The 14,677-nt window shown below is 39.5% G+C and overlaps 1 protein-coding gene across 1 annotated transcript in view; it reads right to left on the bottom strand.

Annotated features, from left to right (window-relative positions):
• Ehbp1 (EH domain binding protein 1) overlaps nt 1-14,677 on the bottom strand; it is a 286,967-nt gene that overhangs the window by 139,925 nt on the left and 132,365 nt on the right. Inside the window, exons 8-10 of the mRNA XM_036201513.1 lie at nt 8,326-8,430; nt 7,609-7,731; nt 3,758-3,995 (exon numbers count right to left, since the gene is read on the bottom strand). Coding sequence (XP_036057406.1) covers nt 3,758-3,995; nt 7,609-7,731; nt 8,326-8,430 — 466 coding nt within the window. The remainder of the gene's footprint in view (nt 1-3,757; nt 3,996-7,608; nt 7,732-8,325; nt 8,431-14,677) is intronic.

Here is a 14,677-nt window from a genome sequence, read left to right as displayed (position 1 = left end):
TGTTGGTTATGCTTGCATCTTTATTTCCTGTTCATTTACTCAGATTTTCTATTTCCAGCATCCCCTCTGTTTATGTCTTCTTCATTGTATCTATTTCACTTTTCAGGTCTTGAACTGTTTCTTTCACATATTTAATTACTTTTTAATAGTTTTCTTGGCTTTCTTTAAGGGATTTATTGATTTCTTCCAATTTTTTGTTTGTCTTTTCCATAATTTAAGGGAATTTTTCATTTTCCTCTTTAAAGGCCTCTAGCATCTTCATGAAGTTATTTTTAAGTTCACTTTCTTCTCCTTCTTCTACATTGTGATGTTCAGGTATTGCTGTTGTAGAAGAGCTAGGTTCTAGTGATGCCATATTACTCTTTATGTTGTTGTATGTATTTTTGCACTAGTGTCTACCCATTTCTTCCTCCAGTAGGTGCAAGAGGTGCCTGTGCCTGAGCGAGCTGCCTTGCTGTGTCTGAATCTCAGGGGGCCTCTCTGGGTCCAAACTTAGCTCTTGGTCTGATTGGAGCTGGCAGGTTGTGCATCTCAGGGAACTGTTCTTGGTCCAATCCAAGCTGGCTGGTTCTGTGGGCTCAGGGAGCTGCTCTTGGTCTTATCAGGGCTCTTGGTCTAGTAAGAGGAGGTGGATTCTGTGTCTCAGGAAGCCTCTCTTAGGCCAATGAGAGCTCTTAGTCCAATGAGAGCTGGCAGGTTGTGTGTCTCAGGAGCCACTCTTGGTCCAACGAGAGGTGGCAGATTCCTTGTCTCAGGAAGTTACTGGGGTCGCAGGCAGATGGGTACTGGGGTAGGACATGGGTCTTGCAGATTGCAGGGACTGATGGGGGAGCCTGCCGGCAGGAGTTTCCCCTGCTGGCCAGCAACTGGGGCAGAGTTGGGTAGGGGTTCTAGGGGACTGGCTGTGTCCCAGGGCCTAGGTCCTACAGGAAGGATTCTCTGCTACAACATATTTTTAATACTTTACTTATTAACTAGCTCCATCACCTCCTCCATCTCTGTATCCATATCTAATGACTCAATTTCCTCATTATTATAGTCAGACTTCCTGTTTCTTTATAGGCCTGATAAATTTGTTTGTCAGACAGTATAAAAGTTCTATTTTCAGTACTACCTATTTGCTTATTACCTTAAATACTTTTAGGCTTGTGTGGAATACAGTTTATTTCACTTATTTAAAGTTAGCCAGATTCTTCAGACCCTGCTGTTAAGCTTTTGGTACTGGCTAACTTGGCCACAATGAGGCAACACTCTTCTAAGCACTATGTCTTATGTTTTAGGAAATCATCCTCTCTGCTTAGTGGAGAAAGAGACTACGCTCCATCCTGAAAAAATCTCCCACAATTGTTCATGGACAATTTACTCACATGTATGTTCCAATTACACTCAGCTAAAGATGAAGAAGAACCCTCTAGAGAGCTCTGAAATTCTGAGGGTGGCCATCTCCTCTCTGCTGCTCAATTTACAGATTTTATCACCTTGGTTTATTAGTGTTGGTGCCATCTCTGTAAACCAAATTATGTGCCCCCAATTCAGGGAGATTTTTTAGGGACAGTGTGAATTTGTCTACCCCTAAAATGCTGGAAACATTTCCAAATATATGACGTGAAGGACAGCTGTGGGACCTGCCTTCTTTCTTTCTGTTCTCTTGTGGACTATTGTCCCTTGCAGTCTTGTTCCATGTCTCAAGAATACTGTTTCAAGCATTTCATTCCATTTCTTAGTTGCTTGAGACGGATGCTAAGTCCAGCCTGTGTCACTGCATCATGGCTAAAGTAGAGTGTAGCTGTTGTTCTTTACATACACTCAGGCCCACAGCACTGGCACCATGCAGCTCCAGACCATGATGTGTCTGTTTAATTCCGCCCCAGATCTGAGCAAAATGGCAGCTCTGACTGTTCACACAGAGCTTATGGTTGTCTCTTATTTAGAAATGTTGGGACTGGACAGACTCCGGCAGCCCCGATTGGACCAAGAAGTGAGTCACTGTTCTCCTAGCCAATCACCCCAGCCTCTAGGCTTTAAGCCCAGAGGTACAACCTGTGCCTCCAAACCCACCCACCCTCATTGCAGCCCCATTTGCAGGCCAGCAGGCAAGACTCTTGCAGGCAAGTCTGACTCCTGCCACCCCCATCGGACCCTGTAACTACTCCACCCCCCAAAACCCACCCATCCTCAGAGACCGCAGCTGCTCTCTGAGACACAGACTCCACTAGCTCCGATTGGACCAAGAGAGCCTTCATCCAGTTAATGATGGAAGCAGATACAAAGATCCACAGCCAAGCACCAGGCCAAGCTCCAGGAGTCCAGTCGAAGAGAGGGAGGAGGGATTGTATGACCGGGGGTGGGGGGGGGGGGGTGGTGGTGTCAAGATCATAATGAGAAATCTACAGAGACAATTGAACCAAGCTTATAGGAACTCACGAACTTTAGACCAACAGCGGACGATACCCTCTGAATATGGGAGACAGTTGTGTAGCTGGGTCTTTTGAGGGGACCCTGGCAGTGGGATCAGGATCTATCTCTGGTGCATGAGCCCATTACCGATGGTCAAATATCTTGTTCACCCTTGATGCAGTGGGGAGGGGCCTGGTCCTGCCTCAGATGAATGTATCAGGCTTTACTGTCTTCTCCCCCGTGCCCCCTCACCTCCCCGCCATGGGAAGACTGATCCTTTGGAGGAGGGGATAGGGTGGGGAGCGGGAGGAGGGATGAGAGGGAGGATCTGTGGTTGGTATGTTAAAAAAAAAAAAAAAAAGAAAAGAAATACACTGAAAAGCTAGACAAAAAAAAGAAAAAAGAAAGAAAGAAATATTGGGATTGTACTGTCAAGTGTCTGAACAAATCTTCTCACCACCTATCATATGTAACTCCATGGTTCCAATAACAGAACTGTAACAGAATTAAAGTAAATGCTTATAAATTTCAATCAGAAACATCTAAGTGCCATTTATAACAGAGTTTCAATGAGAAAACACAACTGGAATTCCAACCAGATTGCACAAACAGTCTCCCACATTTGCTGCTTTGGGGTAGACAGTCATACACCTTCCATGAAGAAAAAATAGAAGCTAAAGTAAAAACCACTGATGACTAGGAGGACTGTTGCAAGAGATGTCTTCTGGACATGGCAGGAGTGTTGGTCCCACAAAACTTTCAACAGCACTGCTGTCTGCACAGGACCATACCAGTAGACATCCCAACATGGATGGAGGAAAGTTCACAAGGTCTCACCCCTAGCTAAAGAGCCACAGATGGTCAGTGGGAACCAAGGGAGGGAAGGAAGGAAGTTTCCCACTGAGACAAGCCCCAAGAGGTTCCAAGCCTATGTGATCAGCCATAAACTCATGTGTATACAGCCAGCACTAATCAGACTCAGTAGGGGTTTTTTTCCCCCATTTTTTGGTTTGATTTGTTGGTGTGTGTGTGTGTGTGTGTGTGTGTGTGTGTAATTATAAAGGAAGATGACATGAATTTGAGAGAAGAATGAAGGGTAGAAATGATGTAAATACAGTGCAGTCATGTATGAAATTCTAAAAAAAAAAAAAAAAAAAAAAACAACCACTACAAAACCAAGAGACAGGATCATACTGAAAAAGTATTCTCAAAAGAATTTCTGGTAGCAGGGTGAGTTATGTGTTAACTTACACAATGCATATAAACATTTTTAAACATCTGGTTATATTTAAGAAGGGCTTCCTTAAGTTACTGTATAGACTAAGCTGTGATCACAGCAAAATAAAATAAATGTGCTTACTCATCCAACTCATCTTCACTTTTCGAACTGTCAGCATAGAGGTACTTGCTCATGTCCACAGGTCTCAGGTTTTTTCTTTTTGTCGACTGGGGTGGAGAATCCTTTATCATGACACAGGTTTCAGGCTCATCAAATGGGTTCCCATGCTGTGGAGTCTGCCCACCTTTAAAGGGATTACAGCTGTTATTATAAAAAGTTTCTTCTGGTCTTTTAGGTGACGCAGTTTCAGTCACTGGTTCTATAAAACAACAGCAAAAGACAGGTTAAATTCACAGCATATGACATTTTTGAATGTTGTTAAAGATAGGCCATCTTGAATTAATGAACTATGAGTTTCAGTGAATCCAAGAGCAACAATGGAACAAGAATACGTCTTTGGAGAGCTAAGGAACCCTGAAGCTCAACAAAGCCTAAGCTGTGGGATTTCTGCTGACTTCTTCAGGACAGGAACTCTTAAACAGCACCTCTTTAGATTGCTGCTGTGTTATGGCAGCCTTAAAAAGATTGATTCTGTTTTAAATTATACAATACCTGTGTATGTGTGTGCAGGTGAATTTGTGCACCTGAGTCAGATCCCCTAAGGCTGGAGTTACAAGTGAGACTCCTGAGATGGGTGCTATGAAATGAAGGAGGACAGGATCTTAACCTCTGCATCACCTCTCCAGCTTCCTCAGGACAGTGTTTGAAGTGTCTAATACTAGCATGACAGCATATAAACTTCAGAAGTCTTAAACTACTTGGGGGTGCAGAATTACTGTTTATCTCACTACAAGAGCCTGCCATCCCAAATTGAAGCACAGTATATTTGATTTTTAAAAGAACATAAAAATATTTTTTAAAAAAATTATACTTGGTAGCTCTACCAGCATATACCATCTAGGTAGACATCAAAACATTTACTCTGAACTGTATACAACATATACTCATACAGCACTGATGGGGAGAGCAGATGGGGATGAAGACAGAGCCTTGTATATTCTACCATTGAGCTATATTCTATCAAGCTCTAACCTCAATCTTTCAGAGCCAATAATCTTGATCTAATCAACAAGGATAGCATGAAATCCAAACTGAAACGCTGTATTAAAGCATGCTTGATGGGGCTGGGGTAGCTTAGTGGTAGAAAGCTTGCCTAGCAAGCACACAAGTCCTGGGTCCAGCCCTCATTCTGAGGAGAAGAAACGTAAGAGGCAGAATGAAATCATGATGGCAAGCTCATAAATGTGCTGTATGAAACTCACTTTTAAAACACCCAAATCTTAATTTGAAAACAGGATTGAACACAGTTTGGGTGGTAAAAATCAGGATTTTCCAGGGTGGAGCAAGTAAAAAAATATAGTTTATTAAACAATTTAAATTATGCCAGAAAACTCTAACAATATATTTTAGTAGAAAACAAGAAAATCCATTACTGCAATTCTGAAAAGTAACTGGAAGGCTCAGTTGGGAGTGCTTGTTGTATAAGCATGAGGGCCTGGGTTAGAGTCCTACCATCTACATGGCAGTCTTAATATATAACCCCTAGAGTGTGCGGGGCAGGTGGAGCTCTGTGAGTTCAAGACTAGCGTGGTCTACGGAGCGAGTTCCAGAACTGGCTCCAAAGCTACACAGAGAAACCCTGTCTCTAAAATCAAAACAAAAGATGATAATTATTGAAACTAATCAGAGCATCAGTTATAAAACCCGAAGCAAAGAAGTAGGCACACTAACACAAACTGGACTCTACAATGCATGTGTGTTTGTTTCTCAGAGAGAAAAGCAACATGAAGTTGGGTAGGTAAGGAGATGGGAATGATCTGGGAGGAGTTGGAAGAGGGGAAATACATGTTCAAAATATATCATATGAAATTCTCAAAGAATGAGACATTATATTATATATACATACATATACATATATATATATACATATACATACACACACACACACATATATATATATATACTACAGTGTACAATTTATTGACAACAGCCAGCCACAAAGAACTTCAGATTATTTCACATGAACAGTAATAAACACAATGATTTTTAAATGGGTCACTGAAGCATTAGACAGTAAAAAAAAAAAAAAAAAAAAGAATGAATAAGAATTAAAACTGTACAAAAAAAAATCTAAACTACTACAATATATTTTTCTTCCACAAACATTTATTTATTGAGGATACAAATTTTGAATCAGTAAATAATTATTTCTAGGAAATATTTATTCCAAAATTTCTAGTGGCATATAGTAAAGAGAATAATAGATGCTACATATTTTATTATCTTTATACATACAATTAAAAGCTTGGCTTACCATTTCCAAACAGAAATTAACACTCTTACGTGTTATCACGATACATTATGTGACTACTCTTTTCGCAAAGTGGCTTCACATATATTTAGCAAAGTTACATATTTAATTTTGAAATGAAAAGCCCAAATGCTGGTATCTTGAAACATTTTCCTAATATTTTTTGAACATACATACTCAAATATATGCAATACATAATCAAAAGCAACATGTGTGCTCAAAAAGAGACATGTCCATTTACCACAAGTTCACATCACTTCACTCCTTTGAGCCTTAGTGATCTCATCTATATAAAGTGGTGCTTCAACTGATCGCCTCTGAGACTTACTATAAATTTACTGTACCATTTATTAATATTTTAAATATGTTCACAATCTACAGCTCACAAACAAAATTACACCTCAGTAATTGAAACTGACTACTCTGGAGCGCAGTGAAAAAGCAATGAGGGAAAGGATTGTAAAACGATACTGCCCGAGGAGCAAGTCCTGAAGCTGAGACTCCAATTCCATCCTGACAGTCGCATGCACTAGAGCAGTCAAAAAGATGTCAACAGCAGTCGATCATTCTGGCATTTACTCCGAGCAAGGAGTTTAATTAAACAGCAGTCTCACTTCCTCAACAGCCCTTATTCAAGCATTAAGTTTAAAATGACTTGGTAAGAAAAATGATTTGCTTCTGGGACCCTCTTCCTCCTCCTGGGCTACCTTGTCCAGCCCTGATAGGAGGGATGTGCCCAGGCTCATTGTAACTCCTTATGCTGTGTTTGCCTGACTTCTCTGGGGAGTCTGCTCTTTTCTGAAGGGAAATGGAGGAGGAGTAGATCTGGGGGGGAGGGGGGAGGAGGGAAACTGTGGAGAATAAATAAATGAATAAATAAATAAATAAATAAAATTTAAAGAAAAAAGAAAAGAAAAATGACTTGGGGGGAAAACCTTTTGATTTATTCCTTATAAAATAGGAGTGTGTGTCTGTGTGTGTGTTTGAGAGAGAGACAGAGAGAGAGACATGGCTGTGGTTCTTCCTTCTCTCCTCCATGTTATTTATCACATACATACATATAGTTCACTCCCACTACTGATTCTCAGCCAGAGACATGCAATTGGAAGTGGCTGCATGTTGGATGTCCTGGACACCAGGAAGAAACAACTAAATGCAGACAGAACCCACCCACCTCTGCTTCATCAGTATCAGCAGGTCCCACACAGCAGCTTCATGTGGTCTGCCCATCAATGAGGCTTTAGTATAACCACTAAGTAACATACTGTTATCTCAATATCAGACCTTTTCTATTTTTTGGTCAAACTGATAGAGAGGATTAATAAATGATCAGCTGCAAGCGATAGTAAATGCAACAATAATATAAAAAACCACCTGAGAGAAAAAAATGTTATGCCCTCACCGCTCAAAACAACTCAACTATACAAGGATTTTTTGTGGGTCTCTTGGTTATCTTCTAGGCGCAGACACTCCTCTGAAAAGGTGGAGCGATCTATGAGTATAGCAATGTGTCATTAGGATCCACTTCACTGCAAAATAAGAGCGTAGACAAACATGTTACCTTCTGAGCCAGGATCTCCAAATGGATTTAATTCTGTTACATCAGGTTCATCAAATGGATTTGTATTCACAGTGGCCAAGTCCTTTTGTGAGTCATCCAAAAAGTTAAGTGTGTTGATAAGTTCTGAAATAAATGCATGTATGAAGTTCATCACAGTTATAATGAATCATAAGTTTTAGTAATTTGCGAAATATTTTAATATATTAAAATTTACATTAATAATACCTGCAAATAATAAGACAGCATTTTATGAGTGGCAGAATGCCATTCAAGTATTTTGTAGTACACCAACATTTGAAAATAAACCAAAAGGAGCAAATTTAACATGGGAATTACATCACAAAATGAACTATAGTAAAGAAACTTTCTATGTCAACTAAATTTGATTTCTGAGTGCTGAATAGACTTATAGAAAAAGTCTTTTAAACAGCTATAGATGCAAATAATTAGCGTATGTATAATAGTAAGCTCAATAAAAAGGTAACACACTTGTGACTAAGAATACTCAGGAGGCGATTAGAATAACCCCTATCAAGACTCTGCTAACAAACTTGTTAGGAGAAGGTCTGTTCTCTTGCTGCCTGGTGGTGCACTACAAATTACCACAGAGAACATTCAAGAAATGACACAGGACAAAGCTAACAGCTCAGCAGACAGTCAGAGCGTAGCAAGTCACAGGCAACAGGCACCAGAAGCAGGAGGAGTAAAGCTTTAGACCTTCAGAGGAACTGGCTGATCTAGCTGAAGGCATATGTGCTTGCTTTATGCAGTCATCTGGATCTTCATCTAAGCTGCTCAGAGCATTCAACTGGTTTACAATCTCTGTAAACAGAAGCCAGTCAAGAAATGTAAGGTCAGGGTGCTTCACTAAAGAGCAGTAGAAGCATGCTGTTATCAAAAACAGACAGGAGGGTGAGATTAATCGATAGATACATTCAGAAATGTTACTTTGATGAACTATAACAAAGGTAAATAACTGGACATTATTGCAATCATATTTTACTGCTAACATTTTTATTAGTATCATAATTACTATGTTAATAAACACAAAACAGTAACAATAAATAACGTTAAAAGGTTTATACTGGATTTGGGAAACTCTTACAAAACAACAATAAACACCTTCAGAGAGTCAGTCACTATTTGTCTTGCAAAAGTCTTAATTCAAATCAAAGATTATAAGACTATACCTATCTGAATAAAGCACACAGAAATTCTTCATGCTCGACTATGCTAAAAATCAGCAAGGAAGGATTGAGCAGGAAGCAGCTGCTATCTATCTCTTCCAACAGCACCTGTTTTAGGTAATGCTATCTACCCCCGGAGAGATAGCCCAAAGAGAAGGATAGAGAAGAAAACCACAGAACTCACTTGGTATATGAAAATTCTTTTTATACATGAATCATAAGCAAAATAAAAAGGCTTCATTAGGGCCACCTGTTTAGTCCTCAGCATTTCCAAACCTAAGCCTAGGAAAATGTTATATACGAAACAGATCCAGACCATTTTGTGGGAAATGGAGGAAAAGGAAATAAACAGCAGTTTTAATTTAATATCAATACCACTGTTTTTTAGCACTATAAATCTAAGTATGCAATACATTTTATGTGAACCAAATCAAAGAATACATGTTTGTAGTAGGATTGCCTTTGTGCACTTATTTTTTGAACAAATATTTATTTGTCAGTCTGTGCCAAGGCTTCTGCTTGGGACACAAGAATAAAAAGAAACAGACATTGTATTGTCCCCTGAGAATTTACATTCTATAAAGACACCAATGAAATACTGAAGCATATTTAATGAGTGATTCTCAGAATATTAGACTTTCAGAAATGTTATAGGTCTTTGAACAAAATTAAAATGGAAAAATCATCTTATCTAGCTTATCATCTTCCCATATCCAAATGAGAAAATATATTTTGTATGAGTAAAACTGCTTTGGATAGTGAAAATAAACTATTGAAAACATGGAATAAACATAAACACAACTCAACTCTATGACCCTATTTAAATAGCAGTGAAAAGGGACAAACTTGTGTCTACTAAAAATTCTTTCCTTTATGTTATCATGCTCATACTTAAAAATAAAATGTTTAGGGAGCTGGAGAGATGGCTCATCGGTTAAGAGCACTGACTGTTCTTCTAGAGGACCCAGGTTTAATTTCCAGCACCCACATGGCAGCTCACACCTATCTGTAACTCTAAGATCTGACAGCCCCACACAGACATACCTGCAGGCAAAGCACCAATGCACATAACAAATAAATTATGAAAAAATAAAAACTTTATTACATTTATTTACTTTATGAAGGCAGGGTAGATATCATGGTATGCCTGTTGGAGGTCTGGGGAAATTTTGCAGGAGCTGGCTCTTCTATCACGTGCATCCCTAGAACTAAACTCAGACTCTGGGCTTGGAAACAAGAACCCTTCCCCACTAAGTCATGCTTCCAATCTTTGTTTTGCTAAAAATATTCAAGAAAAAAATTTATACACTAATTTTAGTTGTGTGTGTGTGTGTGTGTGTGTGTGTGTGTGTGCGCGCGCGCATGCGCGCGCACGCGCATACACATACATGCTAGCAAACAGGTCACTGTAAAAAGCCACAAAGTCCAGAAGAGAGTGTCAGACACCCTGGACCTGGAGTTACATCATGTGGTTGTGGGGAGCCTCAAAATGTGGTGCTGGGAAACTCAGTCACTGGAGAATGAACACCTGTTCTAGAGCACTGAGCCATCTCTTCAGCCCACTGGGCTAACTGGAACTCAGGTAATGGCAATTCAGTAGGAAAATTCATTCACAAATTACATCCTTTCCTGCCTACTAATCATCATAAGACAGTAATTTTTGTAAAAGCATGAGTTCGAAGAGTAGCAATGTCAAAGTGTTTACTAGTCATTACTGACCTTTTTTATTGTTAGTTGTGTAATTTTTATAATTTTGCAATTGATGAATTTTTAACTTTAAAAAATGAGTAACGAAAAAATAAATACTGCTAGAAGCTAAAATATATTAAGCAGAAAGGCTTTATATATATATTACCAGTCAGTCCTCACAAACTGCCTGTGGTACTATGGTTAATATATAGTTTATCTTGTATACTAGTGTTGTTTATTTGTCTATATTTCCAAATGTGTGATTACTTGGTTGAAAAAAAATTAAATAGACTCAAAGGCTTACAGTTTTCCTTATATAGCTAGGGCATTTTAAATGATTTTAAGTTTAGAAATCTAATCTCCAAAAGCATAAATCCACTACTAATTAAGCATCTAGTAAGATCGTAGTAAAATACTCAAGAATCATGGGCTTAGCTATCGATTTCAGATATGAATACTGTTCCATGGAGTTTTAGATACAATATCAAGTATGTTCAAATTTTATCAGAATGATCCTAAAACTATTATTTACATCATAAATTTTCTTAATGTTTTAAATATTTCCTCCTTCTCAGCATGCTTTTGATAATATTTAAAATCAATGGTGACCATTTCCTCATTAACAACACAAAGCAATTGTTTTCTATGATGGCAAATTGTCCTGTCCTTCCAAGCCTATCCTAAGCTTAAGTAAACCCTAAAACTTTTGCTTCTAGAATTTTTTTCTCATATTAACGGAATAGAAAGGTAATCGTGATTATCTATACCAATGTTCCTTATGTGTAATATAAATAAATGTTAATCCAAAATGTTTAAATCTTCAAAGCAGCATCGCTTTTTAATCAAATACCTCTATTTCCTGAGCTAGCGTTTGTTCTCGTGACCTATGTTTAGGGAAGGTGGAGGAGCAAGGTAGTACTGACCATATGATGAGTAGTGTCTAAGAGGTCACACTGACCACTCGGTGAAACCAGAAGAGGCGGTCGAAGGTTAGACCACTACCTGGGATTTCACTTACATTTGAGCTAACACAAGACAAAGGATATTACTATTAGCACCATAAAACAAAAAGAGGAGATGGAGGACATTCCACGAGCATAAAGGGAGGCAAAGGGAACCTGACATCCTCGAGGAACTAGAGGTGTATGGGGCTCATGCCAGGGGTGGAGAGTGCAATGTGCTGAGGCTGGCCAATGTTCAATCGTGAACACCACTGTGATCCAACTGGAAAACATGAACTCTGCTCCGAGAGCTGTGGGCAGCCAATGTAAGATGCAATGCACACTTTACAAACCGGCTGGTGTTTGGGCACTGCAGAGAGGAGCCTGGCACTGGTACCGGAGCTACTTAGCTGGGAACAACCTGTGACACTTCCCATGAAAACATTCCAACTGGCAGTTGCTATGTGGGTCTGGAGCCTGAAATACTTAGCTTTGTTACACAGTTACTCTTCTGATAACTTGTTTCTTTCCTCCAAGTCACCTATAATAAATGTTTCTTTTGATAATGGAAAAAGTTAAAAACTGCAGTAAGATTTGCAACAAAAAGTTATTGGACATTTTGTTTTAATGGAAGATGTTCCCAGGAAACATATCACTCTGTTATTTATCACCCAGTACATTTATGCAATACTTTATTACATATTTAAGCCTTAGTGTACTGGGAATTTACATACTTAGAAAATACTAACAATGCTATGTAATAGCACAGGAGAAAATTCTCCCTACACTGCTGCTCAGGTTGAGCAGTAAAGTCACAGAGCAAGCACCCGAAGCAGTGCACTGGTCTTCACTTGCTGCACGCTGCTGCAACTGAGGGAAATGAAATTAGGGGCAGGCAATCGAAGCACAGGGCAAGGAATCGGCGACTTTGCTTTACTGTTAGAAATTCTAAAGATAGAAATTGACCAACAGATTATCCCATGGAAAGTGGAGGATGGGGAAGCAGCATGAGGAGTAATCGGCTGTCTCCTTTAAGAAACCCTGTAGGGTGAATTAAAGGAGAAGATAAACAGCCTGAGCTTGGGCATACCTGAGAACCTTGCATCATCCTCATTCTTCTCTGAGTATAACTAGATTTAGTTGCAATATATCTTATTTTAAGATAGTCCAGAATAGTAATACTTCAACTTCCTGGCAAAGATCAAGGTCAAAAAGATGTCACTTTCCTCAAAGGCTAAGCCTGTAAATATTTGATTTATGGATACATCTAACAGGTTTAGTAATGCTATTTTCAGTCCCACAGCAAACCATAATGGGGAAGGCAGGCAAAGGCTGCTTTAGGCAGGCAAGCGGCTACTGAGCATGCACTCTCCTTACACCTTCTATCGCACCCCTCTCCAACTCTCCCTCCCAACGGCTCATCTATATGAGTAAGTTGTTCCCCCACCCTCAAACAGAAGTCTCTCAACCTTTATTCCATGTTCATTTGGCAAACGTCTCTTAATCTCAAATAGCACACCTTCAAAACATAGACATCTGTGAATTTTCTTGAGTGTGCAAGTGTGTCTGTGTGTGTGTGTGTCTGTGGGTCTGTGTGTGTGTGTGTGTGTCTGTGGGTCTGTGTGTGTGTGTGTGTGTGTGTGTGTGTGTGTCTATGGGTCTGTGTGTGTGTGTGTCTCTGTGGGTCTGTGTGTGTGTGTGTGTGTGTGTGTGTGTGTATGTGTCTGTGTGTCTCTGTGGGTCTGTGTGTGTGTGTGTGTGTGTCTCTGTGGGTCTCTGTGTGTGTGTGTGTGTGTGTGTGTCTATGGGTCTGTGTGTGTGTGTATGTGTCTGTGTGTGTCTGTGTGTGTCTGTGGGTCTGTGTGTGTGTGTGTGTGTGTGTGTCTGTCTGTCTGTCTGTCTGTCTGTCTGCGTGTATCTGTGTGTGGTTTGGAGTCATGGTCTCACCAAGTAGCCCAGGCTTGTCTTGAATTGGCAGTGATCTTCCCGCCTTAGCCTCTTGGGTGTTGAGACTGCACGTGTGTGCCACCATGCCTGGCTCACCAATGTAAATTCTAATTGGCAATTCCAGATAAATTCTGGGTTTTATTTGACTTCTGAATAAGCAGAAATAATCATTCACACCATAAAAATATGTTTCCCTTTGAGGACACCACATCTATCCCTTTTTCTCTAATCCTGGGGTGACTTCTAAGATTTCCTCTGCCTCTTAACTACTGTATCCCCTAGGGGCCAATTGCCAGCTTCACTCTTTCCCCACTCTCAATCCTTCCTTTTTCTTGGCTTAAGAACATGCATAAATGAAAAGAATTCTCAAATGTGCGCTGAGTGCTATTCACATAATGAACCTGGAAAATACCCTTATATACTTAAAATAGAAAAGATGGAATTCAGCAGCTGTCTATGTCACGGTCATCTTATATTTCTAACACCTAACATTGTTTTTATTGTATGGAGCAAGTTTTATTTCACGCACAAATGAATGAGAATCATGACACTTCACATCACATTTATGAAGGCACAGAGATAAAAGATTTTATTTTTCATTATAGAAAAAGTGTGCTTTACTTATCCATATATTTATCTCCATGTATATTTGTATATGTGTATAAATATACCTACCTATGTGTATGTTTACATGTATGTGTATATGTGTATACAACACACACATACATCTATAATGTTTCATTTATCTTTAGAAATGTGGTTTAAGCTACCACACCAAAATCTGGTGTCTTAAAGCAACTAATTGAATTTCTAGCTGGACTTGACTGCATTCTGTACGGACTGACTATACTCAGCAGCGTACTTCACTGCAGTCAGATGATGGATAAGGTTGTTGTTTCCATGTATTTGTTTTTAGTGGAGAAGACCAGAACAAGGGATGTACCTAGGCATCTGCTCTTTAAGTGGACTTCCCATAAGGAGTCCTGCACCCTCTAAGCACAGCAGAGTCAGCATAGGTAGACTTTTTATGTGGCTGATCACTCTCTCTGCAGGCCTCCGCAGAATATTCACTGGTGCAGCAGTGGCACAAATGGTAAATAGAGATAACCAACCACTGGTTTTTATTGGATTTAAGGCCTGCTCCATGATACAGAACCTATATTTGATACTGTTAATGAAACCCAGGACTTGAGACTGCACAGGTAATGGGTTGTGAGGGAAAACCTACTATTATTCTAAGTGAGCCTAGGAAGAAAATGACTCCTAAAAACATATTGCTATACCCATAGATGAATGCTGCACTCC

The sequence above is a fragment of the Onychomys torridus genome, chromosome 10 (assembly GCF_903995425.1).
Source record: "Onychomys torridus chromosome 10, mOncTor1.1, whole genome shotgun sequence".
In the NCBI taxonomy this organism is placed as follows: domain Eukaryota; kingdom Metazoa; phylum Chordata; class Mammalia; order Rodentia; family Cricetidae; genus Onychomys; species Onychomys torridus.
The sequence above is the reverse complement of the archived record's forward strand: the minus strand, read 5'-3'. Positions and strand labels throughout refer to the sequence as shown.